The 23,120-nt window shown below is 42.4% G+C and overlaps 1 protein-coding gene across 2 annotated transcripts in view; it reads left to right on the forward strand.

The window, feature by feature from the left end:
* The window catches only part of LOC114648030 (cytochrome P450 2C20-like), a 115,700-nt gene extending 92,782 nt beyond the window's left edge, over nt 1-22,918 (forward strand). For both annotated transcript variants that reach the window (XM_051936540.1, XM_028796906.2), the window contains exons 6-9: nt 3,731-3,872; nt 10,520-10,707; nt 16,858-16,999; nt 21,176-22,918. In XM_051936540.1, coding sequence (XP_051792500.1) covers nt 3,731-3,872; nt 10,520-10,707; nt 16,858-16,999; nt 21,176-21,357 — 654 coding nt within the window. In that variant the 3' untranslated portion in view covers nt 21,358-22,918. The remainder of the gene's footprint in view (nt 1-3,730; nt 3,873-10,519; nt 10,708-16,857; nt 17,000-21,175) is intronic.
* Nucleotides 22,919-23,120: the final 202 nt, after the last annotated feature.

Here is a 23,120-nt window from a genome sequence, read left to right on the forward strand (position 1 = left end):
CATTATGGATTTTTAGTCAGTCATTTAATTATATTCTTCCCTTCCTTTCAGCACACTGTAACTTACTCCTTTAATAAAGAGACTGGAGTTCATATCCTGGGTCTCCCTGCATGGAATTTGCATGTTCTCCCTAAGTCTGAGTGGGTTTCCTCCTGGTGCTCTGGTTTCTGCCCACAGTCCAAAGACATGCAAGTTAGGTGAATTGGTGATTCTAAATTGTCCTTAGTGTGTGCTTGGGTGTATCTGGGTGTGTGGGTGTGCTTGCCCTGAGATGGACTGGCACCCTGTCCAGGGTTTGTTCCTGCCTTGTGCCCTATGCTAGCTGGGGTAGGCTCCAGCAGACCTCAGCTACCTGTTCAGGACTTAAGTAGGTTAGAGAAAGACTGGCTGACTGACTGACATTTTATTAAAACACAAAAGTCTATTTCTCATCTTAAATATACAATTTTGGAAGTTGTAAGACCATTGTGGGGATTACAATAAGCTCTTGCTTCTTACAGAAGCCTATCAGATATTCAAACTCAGACTATTTAACTGTCTAGTTTAAAGGAAGCTGATGACTTGAAGCATTAGTCTGGTATTTTTAAAGTGAAACTTATTTTTCCCAATCATGATATATATTAATTTTCCATATAAAATTATGTTTTAAAGTGAAGTGTTTTTTTAAAAATTATAAAAATACTTTGTCTGTTTTAGCATCTTTCGATTGAGCTGTATGGAACCCCACATCCAGACCTGATAAAAAAATCGTAAAACTTGGCAAATACGTCCATGTTAAAGTGGAAAATGTTTCAATTTAAGAAAACATGCCTTCCATATTTTTGAGACATATGATAACCGAGGAAAACTAGAAATAATAATTTTATCACAGATTCATGGTTCTATTTTCTTGAGCTACAGGTATGTTACTTGCTCATTTTTGTGCTTGCAGCAGCAGTGAAATTGTAACAACATAACGCCAAACAGCACATCCCTTTCAACGCCACCCGTCTTCACAATGTGTGTGGTTATTTTATATAGTCCACAAAGAGAGATGCACAGCAAGTGGTAGTGTAGCGAAAAGGACACATAGGAGTTCCTTTGCACACATAACATGCCATTAGCGATTTTGTTTTTAATGCAGGATGGGTCAACTCTTGATTACAACATAATAATGAAAGAACTGAGTACAATGTGTATAAATGAGTAAATTCACTAACCATGATACCAATCAATCTCTAAATACAATCTATGTAGAACCTGTCTCTGTGAGGTAGGAATGACAGCCCACTCTGCCTATGTTAAGGCGTCTGTACTGAAATTAGTAAACTTCAGCTTGATTAAACTTAGGTGAACTGGCATTGCTAAATTGCCCGGGTTTTGTGTGTGTGTGTGTGTGTTGTTGCCAATAGGGAGCATCACAAACCCCCCCAAACCTCAGACACAATTACACTGACTACATTCCCAGATTCACAATGAAATTTTTTTATTACACAAAAAACCTTTTCACATGTGTCACAGTAAGCAACACTCTTTCTTCTCCATTTCATTCCTTTCCAACTGTGACCCCTGAGTGGACAGAGGTGGCCCCATTTATGACAGACTTCAGATGTCAAGGAGGAAGCCCTCTCAGGTCAAGTGAAAGCATTTAAAAGTAGGGACAGCTCTCCCCATCAGCTCCCCATTGAGTCTAGCAGGGCTGCCCCATGGGACTGCCACTCCCAGCATGCCTTGCAGGTACATGAATGGGCATTCTGGCTCAGGAATGATTCCAACCAGTGTGTCAGGGGAGCATGTACTCTTGGTAGTGGATAGCTGGGGGATGACCCCTGTGGACCTAGGGGTCACTGTTGCCCCATTGAACCCACCAGACAGATGTCCAGGACACACGTTAAAAGCACCAAGAAGATTCTTTAATATTTTTCTTCAATAAAGTGCCCAAAGCACCGCACACTCCACAATTCTCCAATAATACAATAAACAATAATTAATAACAATGACAATAATCCTCCTCTCAACCCAGCAGCTCCATCACTCTACCACCCAACTCCAGCTCGATCTGCTGGGTCTCCAACAGTCCTTTATATATTCCATGACTCGGAAATGTTACTCCTCTTCTTCTGGGTCAAACGCCACATCATCCTCCTCAAGTATCCCGGAAGTACTGCGGGCTTCCATCCTTGTGACTCTGAAATATTTATGGGTTATTGTAACAATAATAGTCCCCAGGTTCTTGGTGAGCTCCCCCTGGTGGCACCCACAGCATCCAACAGGGCTGAAGAAATGGACTCCATATCCCATGTTGTCCTGAGGGAATCCGGGGAACCATTTCTGTCCAGGGAAGCTGCCATCTAGCATCCTGGGGTCGATGCAGTGCCCTGAAAAGGCTGCTTTTCCTCCTTTTCTTTGTTGAGGGACGTCCCGGCCAGACTGAAACGCCGGCCATCCATCACACCCCCTTATCCTCCCCCTGCCATCCACTACACTGGCCTCCAGCCACATTAGGTATGGGGTTTATCCCAGCCATGATGTCAGCCCACCCCTGTTGTGCATTACAGTTTGTGTGTGTGATCACCCTGCAATAGACTGCCATCCTTTTCTGGAGATTGTCCCTGCCTTGCATCCAGTACTTAGGCTCCAGTTGGACTGTGACCCTGCCCGGGATAAGCGGGTTAGGAAAATGAATGGATGTATGGAGGGCTTGAAGTGTGTTAGTATGCACCAATACGCTGTACCAACGTTCTACTGTTTTAGCATTGGATGTATGCCAATAGGTTGCATCACTATATTACCTGCTATACAGGCTCACTGAAGCACAAGCTTTATCTAGCCAGCCGGACCAGGCAGTCTCTTCCCCATAGTGAAAGAATATATGTGATTGTAAGTGTTGGTGTGTGCTACAAAAATGCACATACTGTGGATGTTTCATTCCTCAACTGCAGATATGTCATATTTTTTTTATTAATCTTTATTATTTATTCAGATCTTTATCTCTGATATTAGCCAGCCATAAACTTGCACAAATATGTGGAAAAGAGGAAACGGATGCGTTTGTAGAATTTACCTATACAAGCATTCACTAATTACTGTACTTATTTTATATACATGTAGAAGCAAAACTTGCTGTGGCTAGTGATAGAGTTCTGGATTCTGATCACTGACAGGGTGTAATTTGTATGACGTGTTGACTCCATACTGGCCATGTGAGTGAATTTGGATGTGTGAAAATTGCCTGGATGCTCCACAAGAACAGTCTGCTATGAAATGAATGCTTTAATTTTCTGTCTTCTCAGTGGGAACTGCAGTCAGTCAGGTTATCTGCAATTTCAAGTATTCCTTTATAAAAGGCACAGCAGAGAACTGCAACTAGAATATTGGCCTCGATGCTTGCACCCAAGCTAGAACTGTTTCTCCTGTTTGTTAACTGTGCAAGCCTGTTCATTATTTTGGCATATATTGTATTATAGATATTATTATAGATGGAATTTGCTTAAATTTAAAAGGTTGAACTATTGATGTTTTTGTTTGTTTGCTTAACTCCTCACTGTATGCAATTATCTGTCTTGTATGCTCATGTCATGCAGATCTATCTTTCTCCCAATCTTATGTGGCTATTAAACATTTACCACAGATCAAGAAAACATTAACTACATGCAAAATTGTTAGTTTCAACAATGCCTGATGCTGTTCTTTGGTAAAATATCAACTTCTTTGTATTTATTAGCTAATTACATTTCTACTCCTCTTCAAGGAAAGTGACAACTCTGCCACAGAGTTCCACATCGACAACATGATCACCACGGTTATAAATCTGTTCACGGCAGGAACAGAGACCACCAGTACCACACTACGATATGGACTGCTGATACTCATGAAATACCCTCACATCCAGGGTAAGGCATTTTAAATACTGTACAGAACTGGGGTATATCTTCATCTTCTTTATCCTCCAAAGTGTGGAAAATGGTAACAAAAAAACAGTGTTAAAAAAGATACATATCTTGATTGACATATGAACAGCAAAGTTATGCAAAGGGGGTACCGAGGAGACGCCCCTTGAGGGCAACTGACCCTGCACCCCTTCTAGGAGGATGATTATAAAAAACTTGCATGAATGTTGGCATGTCACAAAATGGAGCTCCACAAGCCAGACCTGCTCTTAAGAACCATTTATTTTAAGAAGGCATGAAGGCTATTTATGTTCAGTTTCTCTTGCACCCTCGTGTCTGTCTGGTTTGACAGTTTACATTATAACTATTTGGGATGGCTTACCCCAAGCTGGCACCCCACCACACTCCGGACTCACTCTGTGCTCCTGTCACTAGTCCTGTTACATACATATATACATACATATATATATACATACATATATATATATATATATATATATATATATACATACATACATACATACATACATACATACATACATACATACATACATACATACATACATATATATATATATATATATATATATATAGGGGGCGGCACGGTGGCGCAGTGGGTAGCGCTGCTGCCTCGCAGTTGGGAGATCTGGGGACCTGGGTTCGCTTCCCGGGTCCTCCCTGCGTGGAGTTTGCATGTTCTCCCCGTGTCTGCGTGGGTTTCCTCCAGGCGCTCCAGTTTCCTCCCACAGTCCAAAGACATGCAGGTTAGGTGGATTGGCGAGTCTAAATTGGCCCTAGTGTGTGTTTGGTGTGTGGGTGTGTTTGTGTGTGTCCTGCGGTGGGTTGGCACCCTGCCCAGGATTGGTTCCCTGCCTTGTGCCCTGTGTTGGCTGGGATTGGCTCCAGCAGACCCCCGTGACCCTGTGTTCAGATTCAGCTGGTTGGAAAATGGATGGATGGATGGATATATATATATATATATTATATATATATATATATATATATATATATGTGTGTGTGTGTGTGTGTGTGCGCGTGTTTGTGCGTGTGCGTGTGTGTGTGTGTGTAAAAGAAACAATAACAAAAATAACTGTCCGGCTTTCTGTCAATGATGAACTAACATTTTTATGGGGCAAAAAAATGATTGTCCCTGACACATTAATGCTTTTTTGATAACTCTGCTTTTGAGAAGAATCTGTCATGGGAGGCACAAAAGGGAAAGAGTGAGGCGGGCACAACAAGCCAGAGTGGGATGGAGCGAGGCGGCAGGTATCTGTGCGAGTGTTTTAAATAATAAAAGAAAGAAAGTGCTTTGGAATTGAGAACCCCCAACCAAGACGACTTACAAAATAAAATGCTACCTATGTATCTGAACTGATATATACAGTATGTATATACTTGCATAAATGTATTTTAAAGGGGAACAAACTCTTTATCAACAGCTTGAAAAACAGGATAATTATTGCCGCTTGAGAATCTGCCCTGAGAGCATAGAAAAAAAAATTATCGAGCAAATGCCAGAAATACTCACTTAATCACCTCAGCATGATGCCACATTACAGACTGATTACCACAATTGTACTCACACCTAGTGACATGTTCAATAAATAATCCATCTTCTTCTTCTTTTAGCAGCTCCAATTTAGGTGTCACCACAATGGCTCATCCATTTCCATCTATCCCTGTCTTTTGCTACTTTGACTGCTTTCATGCCCTCCCTCACCACATACATACAGTAAACCACCTCTTTGGCCTTCCTCTTTTCCTCTTGCCTTCTTGCCTGGTGGTTCATTCTTAACATTCTTTACCCAATGTACTCCAAACCATCTCAATCTAGCCTCTCTCACTTGGTCACCAAACTGTCATACATGTGTTGTCTCCCTACTCATTCCTAATTCTGTCTATCCTCATTACTCTGAGCAAAAATAGTAGTACAGTAATCCCTCACTTATCGCGGGAGATAGGTTCCAAGGCCGACCGCGATAACTGAATTTCCGCGAAGTAGGGACACTATATTTATTTAATTATTTAATGTGTATTTGGACGTTTTTAAACCCTCCCTGTATTGTTTACAACCCACCATTTACTCTATTAATAACAGGGACAACTGCTAAGCAATATGAAATCGGTAGATAAGTTTACACTTACTGTATAGCGAAGTACACGTAGCAGCTTGTAGGCAGTCATGACGTCGTCGACCTTGTTGCAAAGATTCCTAAAGCAGATTCCATCCAGACTACTGCCTTATCACGTCCACTTGCAACTCGTTTTGCACCCTGGTTAAAGGACACTGCGGCCGTAGATCTTATATGCTTTTCCTCCTTTTTAAATAAAAAGAATCGATGTCCTGCAGCGGTGTAGCTGTTCCCTTCCTTCAACATATCCAAAACTTTTACCTTTTCTGCAATCATTTGCATCTTCTGTTGGTGCTTGGACACGGCCCCTGAAGCATTAGCACGTTAATGATGAATGAGTGAGATGAGACTCCCTGGTTAATGCAACACTCCGTCGCTGAGCCAATCAGCAGCACACAGGAACTTAACTGCGTGCTCTGATTGGGTAGCTTCTCAGCCATCCGCCAATAGCATCTCTTGTATGAAATCAACTGGGCAAACCAACTGAGGAAGCAAGGAAAAAGACCTATTGTCCGCAGAAACCCGCGAAGCAGCGAAAAATCCGCGTTATGAATTTCGATATGCTTACATATAAAATCCGCGAAGTCGTGAATCCGCGAAAAGTGAACCGCGAAGTAGCGAGGGATTACTGTATCTTCAAATCTGCCATTTCCAGCTCTACCTCTTGTCTCTTCATCAGTGCCACAATCTCCAAACCATACAGTACAGCTGGCTTCACTACCATTTTGTAGACCTTCCCTTGTCACTCTTTTTGGGTCTGCCCTCATATATATATTGTGATAGTTGCCCGGACACCACCAGTCAGAAACCACTTCTTTATAAAACACACAAATTTATTAAACATTAAATAAACAATTCCACCACTACCCACAAAGCACAAAGCAATACTCACCCCAATATCTCAGTCCTTTGCCGCCTCTATCCTCCTCCAGGGAGCTTCGTCCTACTCCCACTCCCGACTCTGGCTCAATGACTGTAAGGAGGCGGCCCCTTTTATTCCCGCCCGGATGTGCTCCAGGTGGCTAATGACGTCCATCTGGCAGCACTTCCTGGTGTGGCGGAAGTGCTGCCCTTTGCCCCGGAAACACTCCGGACTTTCCTGGCAGATTCCTCCACCATCTTGCCGAGTGTGGCGGAAGTAAACATATCCGAGTCCCACGAGGTTTATAGTGCCCCCAGGCGGTGACCACAGGTCCCAACAAGTCCAACAGGTCTTTCTCCTTTCCCTTGGTCCTCTCCTGCTCCATGGCGGTTGTGCCCTCGTGGCCCGGAAACTATTCCCGCCACCTTCCGGTCCTTTCTGGCATCCCGGCCAGGTAATCATCCTGGCCACCTGTGACAGTGCCCCCTTTCCAGCGAAGAACAGCCCTTCGAAGCGGGCAATCTCCGTTTTTCCCGGCTTGGCCCTGTATAAAACAAAACAGACACCGGGGCGGAGACGATGCCCTGACGCCACTGTCCGGCTTTCTTTACTCTGAATTAGGGCCAACGCTCCCCCCTGTGACCAGCACCCTGGTCGCCAAAACCTTGGTACCCGCTCCATTTGTTTCCACTCCCCGTCCTCCGGGTACTTAGGGAAATCGCTCTTGCTGACTGAGGAGCACCCCACAGCTCCTGTACAGGACCGTTTGTCCCCTTACGTGCGCTTTCTGACGGCCTGGTTCTTCCTATGGAAGAGGAAAAGACCCCTTGCCGCCTGTGCCCCTACAAACTGACGCGAGCGTGATGCTGGCTCTGGCGGTAGAGCACTAGGACCCTGGGCTCTAGTTAGCCGGCATCCTGGCTCCACCCCTTCCCAGCGATCAGCCCTTCTTATTTCTCCCTCTGTCGGAGATGCAGCTACTAAATCCCTGGAACCACACGATCCAGGAACGAATTCGCTCGCACCTCCCTTTTTTTCTCCGGTAACGGTTTCACTTACCTTTACCGTCACAAACCTCCAGCCAAAGTTTCCAGCGTCGCGCCCATCTGCCCTGTGACGTTTGGTCTGCTGTGACGCGACCGCCTTCCTCTCCAGCTCGTCTTTAAATAGACGGAGGTCGTTTTCCACCTGCGTGATCCCCTGCACTAATTGAAGCATCGTCTCCGATTCCTTTGGATCTGCAGGTACAAACACAGAATCAGCCAGTGGAGGATTTAATATTAAATCGTTCCTACTCACCGGCTTTTCTTCTTGTCTCTTTCTTCCGGATTCCACCGGACCCTCCCCTCGCTCGAGATTGACGTTCGCCTGTCCCGTCTTCAACCAATTACCAACGGGCATATAGCATACACCGTCCAATCTCTCGCCTGTCACGGGGCGGGACTTCCGGTCTTCAGCCATCTGCTCTATTCTCCCAAGGGATCTATGAGACTCCTCGCAGCCACTCTGCCTCGGCTTCTTGAGACGCGACGGATCCTCCCCTTTCTCTAGCGACGCCGGGGCCGACAAGACAGGCACCCTCCAGCCACTGACACGGTTCCAGGTACATTCCTCCTTCAGTGCTAGTGCCTTCTGCAGTCCATCCGGCGACGACGGACGCTGGGGAATACCCTTATCCTCTGCCTTGGCTGGCCCCTCTCAACCCCCTTGGGTGGAAAGCAGCACTCTGGAGAGTTTCCGGCAGCCTCAGGGCGATTCGCGGAACGCCCGCAGTGTGTGTGTGGACATGCGCCATACCGGGCATGTGCGTGGCTGACTGGGGTATCGGGTAGTTCACAAAAAATGTATTTAGTGGTTCCCCTTCTTGATAGCAAGTGGGAGGTCCCTGTTCAGGCGCCATTGTGATAGTTGCCCGGACACCACCAGTCAGAAACCACTTCTTTATAAAACACACACGTTTATTAAACATTAAATAAACAATTCCACCACTACCCACAAAGCACAAAGCAATAATCACCCCAATATCTCAGTCCTTTGCCGCCTCTATCCTCCTCCAGGGAGCTTCGTCCTACTCACACTCCCGACTCTAGCTCAATGACTGTAAGGAGGCGGCCCCTTTTATTCCTGCCCGGATGTGCTCCAGATGGCTAATGACGTCCATCCGGCAGCACTTCCTGGTGTGGCGGAAGTGCTGCCCTTTGCCCCGGAAACACTCCGGACTTTCCTGGCAGATTCCTCTGCCATCCTGCCGAGTGTGGCGGAAGTAAACATATCCGGGTCCCACGAGGTTTATAGCGCCCCCAGGCGGTGGCCGCGGGTCACAACAAGTCCAACAGGTGTTTCTCCTTTCCCGTGGTCCTCTCCTGCTCCATGGCGGTTGTGCCCTCGTGGCCCGGAAACTATTCCCGCCACCTTCCAGTCCTTTCTGGCGTCCCGGCCAGGTAATCATCCTGGCCACCTGAAACAAAATATATATATATATATATATATATATATATATATGGTTGAAATATTTTTACTGTTTTTACTATTTTTACTGTCAAATAATGCAAAGAGTATCATTAGGGCGAAACACGTGTCGCGTACTCTTTGCATTATTTGACAGTAAAACTATTTCAGCCATTCTATGATCTGCTTCTCGCAACTGAAAAGAGGGCACCGTGGCTGATGTTAGCCGACTTGCTGATCAACCACAAGCGTTACCTGGCAGGTAACCACCCATACAATCAGATTGTGATTCAGACTACGAGTGCCATGAATATATATACACTCATATGTTGTGGCCTAAAGGGGGCACTCCAACTCCCTAAAACCCAACACAGACAGACATAGGCACAAGTCTAGCACAACACACGGCTTTTATTTTGTGAGAAACTCTTCCCTCAAGCATTTCCCAAACAAGCACAGTACAAAGCACAAGAATAAATCACACAGGGGTTTGTCTTCTTTTCTTCCTGTTTTCTTTACTTTATCTCTGCCTCCTCCTTCCTCCAGCAAGCTTTGTTCTCTTCCGCCTGACTCTGGCTCCTAGAGCTGCAGTAGTGGGCTTCTTTTATGTGACAACCGGGAGTAATTCCAATGTCCTGTAAGCATGGTCCAGAAGCTCTTCCGGGTGAGGTGGAAGCCTGACAAAGTAGGACTCCCCAGTCCCTGCAGCACCCCCCTGTGGGAGTCTGGGGTGCTGCCAACTAGTGATCCGGGGAAAATAAGGCCTTGGCCACACTCTCTCTTCAGGTCCTTCCACTAAGAAGGCTTTTCATATATATATGCACACATATATAAATCCTTCACTGGAGCCACTTAATAGTTTTACATTAACGAATAACCACTAAAGAAGAGCATGCCTGCTGTATTAAAACTAACTTTGGACTTTGCTTTAAAAAGGAAAAAAGAATCACTTAAAAAAGAATTAATAAAGTGTTTTGTTTGGAAAAGAAAAAGCACATCGATTTCTGATTTGCCTTTTAAATGAAACTTTTCTCATTTGTGTTTAGTATTAGCGTTCTACAAGCCATGATTTCAATTTCAAATGCCCAGTGCCCTAGAAATACTTCATTAGTAATTTACTCTTATAAATAATGGCCTAGCTGATCACAGTTCATAAGTAATAATAAGGTTGCTTTATGATTTTTAATTTGTATCCCACCATTCAGAGAAAATCCAGATGGAGATTGAGACTGTGATTGGACGGGATCGTGCCCCTGCTATGGAGGATCGGAGGAAGATGCCATACACTGATGCTGTTCTCCATGAAATTCAAAGATTCATTGACCTTGTCCCTTTAAATATTTTACACGAGACAACAAAGGACACCGTCTTCAGGGGTTATTCCATCCCAGCGGTGAGACTCTCTTTAGAAATTAAATTAAACCAGATCCAATTTGATATAACATTTATTTTGGGTGACTTCAATGTAAATTAAGTTAAAACTGGCAGTCAATAATGAAAGTAAGTTAAAAACCTGCTTCCTATATTTCATTTCCTTTATATCCATATAGTGACATGGACTCTGCTTTTCACTTTTCTTTTTTTTCTTTTTTGTAATCAATTTTTGTTGCTGTAAAACAAATAGTAAAGCAACAAAAAAGGGAAAGACATTTTCATATTCAAATTTTGAAGAGAAACCCTCCACCAGTGCCAACCCAAAAACCACCCCACCCTGGAGCTACTTAATAAAATGGATACCAAATTAGGACTGATGGAACACACAGATCACTGACAAGGCCCAGAGGCCCACATGACCAGTTGAGGAAAGAAATATAATAGAAAAGTGTCAGACTGAAGTGAAGGTTTGCTGTCAGCCATGACTTGGTCATTGAGAAACTGACAGATTCGGGATTCTTCCTTTGAGAGACTATTAGAACTTTGGTTGCTTTGGCAATTAAATAATGCACTGTTAGGAAATGGTAAAACAGAGAGTAGAGAAATCTACCAGAAGTAGAGTAGTAGGAGAGCAAGGGATAGAAATAGATAAGATGCAGGAAATGGCCTTAGCAATTGAAGCTCAAAGAAGGCAACATTGGGACATTTACAGAGCATGTGGAGAAAGGTGCCCTGTGCATTAAGGGCACACTGATGCCAGAGTGAATCAGTGGATAAGCCTATCAGGAAATGCTTCCTAGGATAATAATAAACTCTATCAACATCTTCATATTGGATGTGTTGGTGGCTAGAGTTTCTAGAGGTATTTTCAATATTTTTAAAATTAGTGTAAGGAAAATAAGGAAAAGATAATAAGGAAAGATCTTTGATCTATTTTTGAGTGATAGGAATAGATGTAGTTATGGAATCACGAAGGTGGAAGTACAGAATAGAAATGCATTTAGTGGAACATGGGGGTGAGAAAAAGTAATAAGATTATGGGTGGCTAGGAATGGGGGCAGAAAAACTAACTCCACACATCCTGAGAATAGATTTAACCCGTAAATACCCTAAGTTCTTGTCTATAAGCCGCGGCTTATCTAAGGAAAAAAGCTGTGAAAATGAAAAAATAGAATATCGGCTTATACATAAGTCCGGCTTATACAGTAATCCCTCCTCCATCACGGGGGTTGCGTTCCAGAGCCACCCGCGAAATAAGAAAATCCGTGAAGTAGAAACCATATGTTTATATGGTTATTTTTGTATTGTCATGCTTGGGTCACAGATTTGCGCAGAAACACAGGAGGTTGTAGAGAGACAGGAACGTTATTCAAACACTGCAAACAAACATTTGTCTCTTTTTCAAAAGTTTAAACTGTGCTCCATGACAAGACAGAGATGACAGTTCTGTCTCACAATTAATAGAATGCAAACATATCTTCCTCTTCAAAGGAGTGTGTGTCAGGAGCACAGAATGTCACATAGATAGAGAAAAGCAAACAAATCAATAGGGCTGTTTGGCTTTTAAGTATGCAAAGCACCGCGGCACAAAGCTGTTGAAGGCGGCAGCTCACACCCCCTCCGTCAGGAGCAAGGAGAGAGGGAGAGAGAGAGAGAGAGAGAGAGAGAGAGACAGAGTTTGTTTTTCAGTCAAAAATCAATGCGTGCCCTTCGAGCTTTTAAGTATGCGAAGCACTGTGCAGCATGTCGTTTCAGGAATCAGCTTTACAAAAGATAGCAACGTGAAGATAATCTTTCAGCATTTTAGACGAGCGTCCGTATCGTCTAGGTGTGCGAACAGCCCCCCCTGCTCAATCCCCATACGTCAGGATCACAGATAGTCAGTGCAAGAGAGAGAGAAAAGTAAGCAATCTAGCTTCTCAGCCATCTGTCAATAGCGTCCCTTGTATGAAATCAACTGGGCAAACCAACTGAGGAAGCATGTACCAGAAATTAAAAGACCCATTGTCCGCAGAAATCCGCGAACCAGCAAAAAATCCGCGATATATATTTAAATATGCTTACATATAAAATCACAATTTAAATGACCGCTACGCGCGCATGTTGATTCGGCGACGCCCAGAGCAGAAAGAACGCGCTCCGGCCGCTCCAACCGCGCCATGCGGGGAGTGAGAGAGACGCCAATATCTCACACTCTCTCCCCCCTTAAAGAAATTAAATGGGTGCGAGTGAGACCACTGACCTCCCTCCCTTCTATTAGTTATAGGTTATAGTATGTTCGGCTTATCCATGAGTCCGGCTTATCTATGATAAGATTTTATTTTAAAAATTCGTATGATTTTTGGTCTCCGGCTTATACACGAGTCCGGCTTATAGACAAGAACCTAGGGTAGATAAAAAAGGTGAAAGGAGGAATAAAATATTTGTCTTTCAGAAACTGAAATGAGGCAAGCCTAGTTCATCAAAAAAATTGCAGAGTGTGCTGATATCACATGAAGCCCAAAGTGGGAAAAAGATGGGTCACTCACCAATGTTGAAAGAGCTATCGTGAAACAATGGTGTGAGGGAGTGCCAGCACAGGGTGAAGCCAGGGTGCTTTCCCACTTTGTGCCAAACATGCAAAACATATTTTATGAGAGGATTACATTTGTCTGCTCTCTTTGTTTTAAATCTGATAAATTGTAGGTGTTGCCAAGCGTGGGGAAAAAAACAAGATTTGTTTCTATAAGTAGCCGGGAATTTGGGGGGTGCAGGTGGTGGGGGATTCAGCCATAGGGATAGCAGGTGAAGAACATATGCCCAACATTTCAAAATCCAGAAGGGAGATACCTCAGCCCATCCTGGATCTAATCAAAAAGTAATGTTTGATAGCAGTTCTTTTGCCACTCCATGGAAAAGAGCTGATAGCTGATCTGACCTGGATCCAAAAAGAGGAAGATGAGGGAAAAGAGAGCCTTGAGCTAATAAAGTTTAAACGGGATAATATTCATCTTAACGATTGCTATACAAGTTTGAAAGGAGAGAGAGAGGCTATGCCAGGAGTGCATTGATTGTTTTACTTCATTAAACAAGGTGTGGAAGTTGGCCCATACAATATCAGTAATGGAATGAGTAATGGTGATTCCTAAGTATTTGATAGAGTTAAGAGTTAACAACTGGAATGAAGGAAGGAAGGAAAAAGGAGATTAATAGGCTTGATTTATAGGGAGCAGTGCAGATTTGCTCCAGTTGATTTGATAGCTCAATAAGGATTCTTATGTTCAAAATAATGTTAATATGTGAGGAATGTCGGAAGGGTCGTTTCCTAGGAACAGCAGAATGCCGTCAGCATATATAGATACCTTGTGGACTGTGTTATGAGCCAAAATAGGCATTAATGTATCTGATGCACGCAGAGCGACAGCTAGAGGCTTGAGCGGGATAATGGAAAGCAGCAGTGATAATGGACAACCATGCTTAGCGTTCCTAAACACAGCAAAAGAGTATGATAAATCTGAGTTTGTTAAAACAGAAGTCGTAGGACAAGTGTATAATGATTAAATCATGTTGATAAATAAGAGTATCAAACCTGATTTCACTCATGACTGTCCATAAAAATTTCCAGTCCATCCTGTCAAAGGCCTTTTCAGCATCAAGTGAGAAGAGCGCTGCCGGGACTGAGAGCAAAGGTGACACAGCCGGCGCATGCTGTCAGCTGCGTAATGAGATGCCTCAAAGCCAGTCTGGTTGGAATGAATCAGTTTTGGAATCATGGGTTTGAGCCAGAGAGCCAACACTTTGGCTAATAGCTTAGCATCTGAGTTCATGAGTGACAGTGGACTGACTGTAGCTGGAGCACAATGTGGGATATTAGCCCTGTTTGAGCCTCCTTTTGCAAATATAACAGCCTCTAGACACCTCCTATAGCCTTTGATGAGTGTCTGGATTCTGGATGGATGTATTTTTGACCATTCTTCCATACAAAATCTATCCAGTTCAGTTAAATTTGATGGCTGCCGAGCATGGACAGCCTGCTTCAAATCATCACATAGATTTTCAATGATATTCAAGTCAGGGGACTGTGACGGCCATTCCAGAACATTGTTCTTCTCCCTCTGCATGGAATGCCTTTATAGATTTCGAACTGTGTTTTGGGTCATTGTCTTGTTGGAATATCCAACCCCTGCGTAACTTTGTGACTGATGCCTGAACATTATCCTGAAGAATTTGTTGATATTGGGTTGAATTAATCTGACCCTCTACTTTAGCAAGGGCCCCAGTCCCTGAACTAGCCATACAGATCCACAGCATGATGGAACCTCCACCAAATTTCACAGTAAGTAGCAGGTGTTTTTCTTGGAATGCGGTGTTCTTCTTCTGCCATGCAAAGCGCTTTTTTTTATGACCAAATAACTCAATTTTTGTCTCATCAGTCCAAATCACTTTGTTCCAAAATTCATCTGGCTTGTCTAAATAAGCATTTGCATACAACGAGTGACTCTGTTTGTGGTGTAAGTGCAGAAAGGGCTTCTTTCTCATCACCCTGCCATACAGACCAGATGCAAATTGCGCTGAATTGTAGAACGATGTACAGATACACCATCTGCAGCAAGATGTTCTTGCAGGTCTTTGGAGGTGATCTGTGGATTGTCTGTAACCATTCTCACAATCCTGCACATATGCTGCTCCTGTATTTTTCTTGGCCTGCCAGACCTGGTTTAACAGTAACTGTGCCTGTGGCCTTCCATTTCCTGATGGCATTCCTTACAGTTGAAACTGACAGTTTAAACCTCTGAGATGGCTTTTTGTAGCCCTCCCCTAAACCATGAGACTGAACAATCTCTGTTTTCAGATCTTTTGAGAGTTGCTTTGAGGATCCCATGCTGTCACTCTTCAGAGGAGAGTCAAAGGGAAGCACAACTTGCAATTGCCCACCTTAAATACCTTTTCTCATGATTGGACACACCTGTCTATGAAGTTCAAGGCTTAACGAGCTAATCCAACCAATTTGGTGTTGTAAGTAATCAGCATTGAGCAGTGACAGGCATTCAAATCAGCAAAATTACAAGGGTACCCACATTTTTGCACAGCCTGTTTTTCACATTTGATTGAATTTCATACAACTAAATACTGCTTCACTAAAAATCTTTGTTCGGAAAACACCCCAGTACTCAGATGTTTCTAGGAAATTAAAGACATACCACTGTTATCATTTTTGTTGAAAGGAGAGTCAATTGTTATGCAGGCTGAGAGGGGTTCCAAAACCTTTCCATTTGACTGTACTTATTTCTGTAGACCATCAGGTCCTGGAGCTTTTTCTTTGCAAAAGAGCTTATAGCAGTTTTGATTTCTTCAATCGAGACCGGGGCCACCAAATAGGTTGCGTCAGTTTGTGCGAGTTTTGACAAATCAACAGATTTGAAAAAAAACATTCATTGCCTCTGCCGACAGGTGTTCATCGGAAGTGAAAAGTTCAGAATAAAAGTTAAGGAAAGTCTTATTAATTTCCGAAGGATGGTTAGCAATACTACTTGATTTCAGTTCTCTGGGCTTGAATGAGGAGAGTTTGTATGATTCTGTCAACCTGAATGATCCATAAGAAATCAGCAACTATTCAGAAAGGTATGTTAAGGCTTTGATGAGAGATTTATGAGGGTAATCTGTGGAAACCCGAGTAATTGCGTGGTCGGGTTAAAGAGCATCTTTAGAATACTGCCATAATCCTCCAAGCATCACGTGGTTCACCCCGACTCTGCTGCTCACTTTTCAACCTTGTATTGTCAATCACCTCCTATGGACACTGGTGTGACAGCATGAATGATAAAGCCTTAGCTCCTATGCTTCAGTACTTTCCTGTGATTTAAAAATATTTATACTAATTTTTCTCTTGTAGCACCTTATGTTATGTGAAGGGTGCAATAAAAACAAGATCCATATTGAAATAAAATTCAGTGAAAGGTTCTATACAAGGATAAACTTAATTGAATTGAATATAAAAACATTACTGACTGACAAATTGTGCCAAAGTCATGAAATGGAAGTTATCACCTTAGGTTTCATTGTAGTAAGTCAGGATATTATGTCATTTAAATCATGCTTGTTTTATTTAAATACAGTAATATACAGTATATATGTGTATATATAGTAATACAGTATCTTGCACTTTGTTTTCTTTCTTATGGTGGTCCAGGGTACAATTGTGATTCCTGTCCTTCATTCAGTACTGTTTGACAAGACAAAATGGGAAACTCCTGATTCATTCAACCCTGGTCATTTTCTGGATGAAAACGGATGTTTCAAAATGAATCCTGCCTTCATGCCCTTTTCTGCAGGTAGAAGTATCTTGAAGTATTTTTCATTCAAATTGAACTTTTTTTCTAGCAGCTTTTATGGCACCTTAACCTGACTAGTGGAGAAGAGAAGTGGAGAAGAAGTGTACTGGTACCGTTTTTTAAGAATAAGGGGGATGTGCAGAGCTGTAGTAACTACAGGGGGATAAAATTGATGAGCCACAGCATGAAGTTATGGGAAAGAGTATTGGAAGCTAGGTTAAGAAGGGAGATGATGTTTAGCGTGCAGCAGTATGGTTTAATGCCACGAAAGAGCACAACAGATGCAATGTTTGCTCTGAGGCTGTTGATGGAGAAGTTAGAGAAGGCCAGAAGGAGTTGCATTGTGTCTTTTTGGACCTGGAGAAAGCTCATAACAGGGTGTCTCGAGAGGATTTGTGGTATTGTATGAGAAAGTCAGGAGTGGGAGAGAAGTATGTAAGGATATATACGAGGGAAGTGTGACCGTGGTGAGGTATGCAGTAGGAACGACAGATGCATTCAAGGTGGAGGTGGGATTACATCAGGGATCGGCTCTGAGCCCTTTCTTATTTGCAATGGTGATGGACAGGTACAGGTTGACAGATGAGGTTAGACAGGAGTCCCCGTGGACTATGATGTTTGCAAGTGAGATTGTGATCTGTAGCGACAGTAAGGAGCAGGTTGAGGAGACCCTCAAGAGGTGGAGATATGCTCTAGAGAGGAGAAGAATGAAGCTTAGTAGGAAGAAGACAGAATACATGTGTGTGAATGAGAGGGAGGTCAGTGGAATGGTGAGGATGCAGGGAGTAGAGTTGGCAAAGGTGGATGAGTTTAAATACTTGGGATCAACAGTACAGAGTAATGGGGATTGTGGACGAGAGGTGGAAAAGAGATGCAGGCAGGGTGGAATGGGTGGAGAAGAGTGTCAGGAGTGATTTGTGACAGACAGTTATTAGCAAGAGTGAAAAGGAATGTCAACAAGACAGTAATGAGACCAGCTATCTTATATAGGTTGGAGACGGTGGCACTGACCAGAAAGCAGGAGACAGAGATGGAGGTAGTAGAATTAAAGATGCTAAGATTTGCACTGGGTGTAACGAGGATGGATAGGATTAGAAATGAGTACATTAGAGGGCCAGCTCAGGTTGGACGTTTGGGAGACAAAGTCAGAGAGGTGAGATTGCATTGGTTTGGACATGTGCAGAGGAGAGATGCTGGGTATATTGATAAAATGATGTTAAAGATAGAGCTACCAGGTAACAGGAGAAGAGGACCTGCAGGTGATGCATATGACAGAGCAAGATTCAGAAGACAGGAAAATATGGAAAAAGATGATCCGCTGTGGCAACCCCTAACAGGAGCTGCCAAAAGAAGAAGAACCTGATTAAGCCCTAACTGTAAATAAACTGAAATAATAAATACCTGTATATATGGTGTCAGCCAAGTATACAACAATATAACTGGGGAAAAACCCACTGAAACATGAGAAGAAACTGTAAACTCCATACAAAGATTGTCTAGACCTGGAACTGAGATGTCACAGCAGGGCCTAAAATGTGTTTCACATTACAAACACAAAGCATGTCCTAGGATTATTGTTGAGAGTGAAAAAGACCACAAAATGAAAAGAGAAAGCGTTATCACATAGCAGCAACCCCTGGAACAACACAGAATTACCATCACTTGAGCCCTGGATATGTCTCCTATGTGCATTCATGTGACACTGTAAAACCTTGATTTTTTTCAGAAAATGTATATTATTTCCAAAATATATTTTGTAAATTTATATATTGTGAGATATGTGGATTTAGTTTGAATTTTATGATTATTCAATGTTCAATATTTAAACTTTGACTACTAAGTTATTCAAAGATTAATGCAGGAATGTTGAATGACTGCCCTGCAAAGGACTAGCACCTTGTGCCACCATTATTTCTGCCTTGTGTCCGATGCTTGCTGGGTTGGCCTCCAGCTGTCCCACAACCTTCCCCTGGATAAGCAGGTTAGGAAGATGGAAGGATAGATATTAAATAACCATCCTTCTATTTGTTTTTCCCACGAATTGTTGATAACTTTTTTGTAATCCATTGAGATGAGGTGAATGCAGTTTTAATAGTTTTGCATAATTAAAACAGTCTTTCCGCATTTCATTTAATAAAGATGGTTAGATATCTGGGGGCCATGAAAACTAAACACTTTTTTAAAAAAACAAAAACATTTTTGAACCAAGAGTGTTAGGAAATAATTGTTATTTTATTGTTATCACTTTAAATGTGTTAGATTATAAGGATAGTAATATGAGGTCACATCACTCAGCCATAATTCTAGTCTTTAATTTTAAAGAATAAAAGTAAGCACTTGCTATTTTAGTAAGAAACAATACGAGAGATGTGCTATTTTTTCTTGATAGAGTCCTCTGTGACTACATTCCCCTTTTGTGATTTTTATTGTTTAGACTTTATCAGACTGCCTCAAATTCACTAGATTTACCACTGTTTATAAGGTATTGTACTTTATAACTACTCCCCACCTTCCCTTCTGTGCCCATAACCTCAGGCAATTAGAGTAAAAGGACAAGCAGGAGTTAAGTTACAACTTTTAATAATGTATTATTGATAATATTCATAAAACAATAAAAATGAAGCAAAGTACATGTAAATATTGGCAACATAAAACTTGATAAATGCTAGCTGTGTAGTTTCAGGCGGTCAAGTCATCACTTCTAGTCAGCTTTCTTCAGGACAGGCTGCATGCCTGCCTCAGTATAGCTGCTGAGTAGTGCTCCTCATTGTTGTTGTGCTGCTGAGTTGTTCTCCTTCATGACCATGGTGTGTGTGAGAGAGAGTGGGAAAGGTAAAGAGACCAATTTTATATATTTCTGTCCAAATCCTTCGGCCAATAGGTAGTCCTGGTACATAATGGCCTCTGATTTAAAGCCAATCCCAAACAGCCATATGTCAGACCAATGGGTGCACACACTGCCTTTTCACATCTTCCCTCATGTAGTAGATTCCATTTGTTTAACTGAAGCTTGCCAGATAGGTAGTTTTATGCAGGGTATGCCTCATTTGGCTAGAATTCCCCTCACCAAAATGGTTTTTAGGCACCTCACCCAACCCTGCAATGAATTTCACATCCTGAATTAGTCCTAAAGACTCAGGGGTTGGCTAATTAGACATGAAATCACTACTGTTCACATCATAAAATAAATAAAACTTGGCTTTTGAAACACTAATATTATATTTTCTTTGTCTGACTTATAAATAAAGACATGCAAAATATGTATCAACATATATACAAAATATCATTCTATACCTCATGTGCAGTAGTTACTCACATATATTCTCAAATACCAGAAACATCAAGTTGTGTCAAACCCAGTGGAATGGCTGACTACTATTCTGGAATGATTAGATTAACTATGCATCTATATACTGGGTGGGCCACGGAAAAAGAAGCCGCCTCTGGCGATAGTATGACAAGATGAATGACCAGGTAGATTGTTTTTATTCACTTACCCACAAGTTACAACAGATGCTGAAAGTGGTCCCCGTGCACGTCTATGCAACTTTGAACAAGTCGGAGCATGTTAGCTGATACTGCTTGCAGCTTTTCAACAGTGATGCTGTGGATATTGTTCATGATGTTTTCCTTGAGTTCAACCAGGGTACGTGGATTGTTGGATAAGAACTGCATTTGGACAAGTCCAGGGAACGGGGTGGTCATAACCCCTTGCTCACAGTTCATGAACTTATGCCAGTGAGTTGCGTGAGGTGTGGCATGTGGCCCCATCTTGTTGGAAAAAGCAGTACATTTTTTCTTCTGGTGTTAGTTGGTCATAAACTTGTTCAAAGATGTCCAGGTAAACCGCAGTATTCATAGTTGATTCGAAGAAAATATTTGTGTTCCTGACACCCGTCACTAAACTCCATTTTCTGGTCATGAAGTGACTACAGAGGCGGGCTACTTTTCCGTGGCCCATCCTGTAGTAGATACTGTAATATTTCTTGAACTTTTTCTGCAATGCAGTTAGAGCAACAGAGGCATATATAAACCTGTACCATACCTTACAGTGTTCACCTTGTACTGCTGGTCTGTTTCTGAGTTTAAAAAGGAAACCCCCACACCTTCTCAAATCCTACCTTGTGTGACATGTATGCTACTCAGTTAATCAGCATATATCACTTTGTATTGCAGGAAAACGCATCTGTGCAGGAGAGGGTCTGGCCAAGATGGAGCTCTTCTTGTTCTTTTGCTCACTCCTGCAGAATTTCTCTTTTCGTTCCAAAGAAGATCCAGAAAATATTAGCTTGTTGCCAACCTCCACCACTTTTGTTAAAAGTCCCCAGATTTACGAGCTAATGGCCATACCACGATAGAAGAGGAGTGCGTTCATCAGATGTGACTAAACAATCTACATATCCAGTGTGTGCTAATTTTATAGTACTGGCTGATTAAATAAGGTTAACATGTTAACTATGTTATGAGTCCAATCCAACTTTGGGTAGCCTTTAATTAAAAATAATAGTTCCAAAAATGATTACTGTGGTTTAAATGCACTTTGGTATTCTCCATTAAAGATTTTATGGTAACATCTTAGGGTCTGGGCGGCACGGTGGCGCAGTGGGTAGCGCTGCTGCCTCGCAGTTGGGAGATCTGGGGACCCGGGTTCGCTTCCCGGGTCCTCCCTGCGTGGAGTTTGCATGTTCTCCCCGTGTCTGCGTGGGTTTCCTCCGGGCGCTCCGGTTTCCTCCCACAGTCCAAAGACATGCAGGTTAGGTGGATTGGCGATTCTAAATTGGCCCTAGTGTGTGCTTGGTGTGTGGGTGTGTTTGTGTGTGTCCTGCGGTGGGTTGGCACCCTGCCCAGGATTGGTTCCCTGCCTTGTGCCCTGTGTTGGCTGGGATTGGCTCCAGCAGACCCCCGTGACCCTGTGTTTGGATTCAGCGGGTTGGAAAATGGATGGATGGATGGATCTTAGGGTCTTTCTATACTCCATCTACTGTATTAAACATTATTGTTGTGTGACACAAGCAAAGCCTTTATTAAAGTCTTGATAAAAAGCAGCAACTGACTAATGGATACACTATAGGTAGACTTGTTTAAGTGCCATTATTGCTTTCTAAGTCAGACAAAATGTTAGTTAAGGTTTTGTTACAAATCAGTAACTCACTAATAGATGCACCTAGGTAGCCCCTCAACTGTTGCCAATTTTGCTGATTCTAAAATGAAATCTGTTGTAGAGGTGTCAATTAATTCCAAAGAATTACATAGGGTAGGTGATGTGGGCACAAAGTAGAGGAGATGTTTCTTTTTAAGAAGTATTGCTTCTTCAATAATTCCTTGTTTAAGTGTGAATACTGCTGGTACCAGCCAAGATGATTTAATGCAAATGGATTTTTTCGCACTGAAGTTCACTTTAGTGTATGCTTATTTGTAATACATTTGCTACTACGCAGGTTGCTCTACATGAATACATTTTTGAGGGATGATGCAAGATGCAATGGGAATGATACACACCAAGCAGTAGTACACTACCACATACAATATATGTGTCATCTGATTAATATGGAGATACCAGACATACTTACTTACCTACCTAGTAAAACTTCATGATGTTGGGACAAAGCCCTGTGAATCTTTTGCGGCTTCTTCCTGATTGCCCCTGTAAAAGATTCAAAGTCTTGCCACTTTGAAAATAGTGACACCTAGTGGTTTACAGAAATTATGGCAGCCATGAACCTGAGGGAGTAGAGAAAGCACACAGGCAAGCCCTTGTGTATTGGATAGTTTCAATCAGACAGATCCACTAAAAGCCTAAGAATGTTCTGTGTGCTTATTTCCATCATGCAATAATCATGTTGTCAGTTAAATGCTACAATAAATGTACATGTTAGTATGTGTGACTGTTTTCTACAATAAAGCAATGTTTAAATGTGATGACCTAAAGGTGTAATTTGTTGTCTTGACAGCAACTATTATGAATACAATGTAAGTGACCACTGATTCATAAATAAGTGATAACTTTCTCATATGGGGAGATTTTTCCTGTGAACCAATGTGAAAGATTTATATTTTCCCATCAGTGTTTGGGGAATAATAATACTAAATAGCAAGAAGAATCATAATGCAGTTTAGACAA

Source organism: Erpetoichthys calabaricus, chromosome 1 (genome assembly GCF_900747795.2).
Source record: "Erpetoichthys calabaricus chromosome 1, fErpCal1.3, whole genome shotgun sequence".
Classification (NCBI taxonomy): domain Eukaryota; kingdom Metazoa; phylum Chordata; class Cladistia; order Polypteriformes; family Polypteridae; genus Erpetoichthys; species Erpetoichthys calabaricus.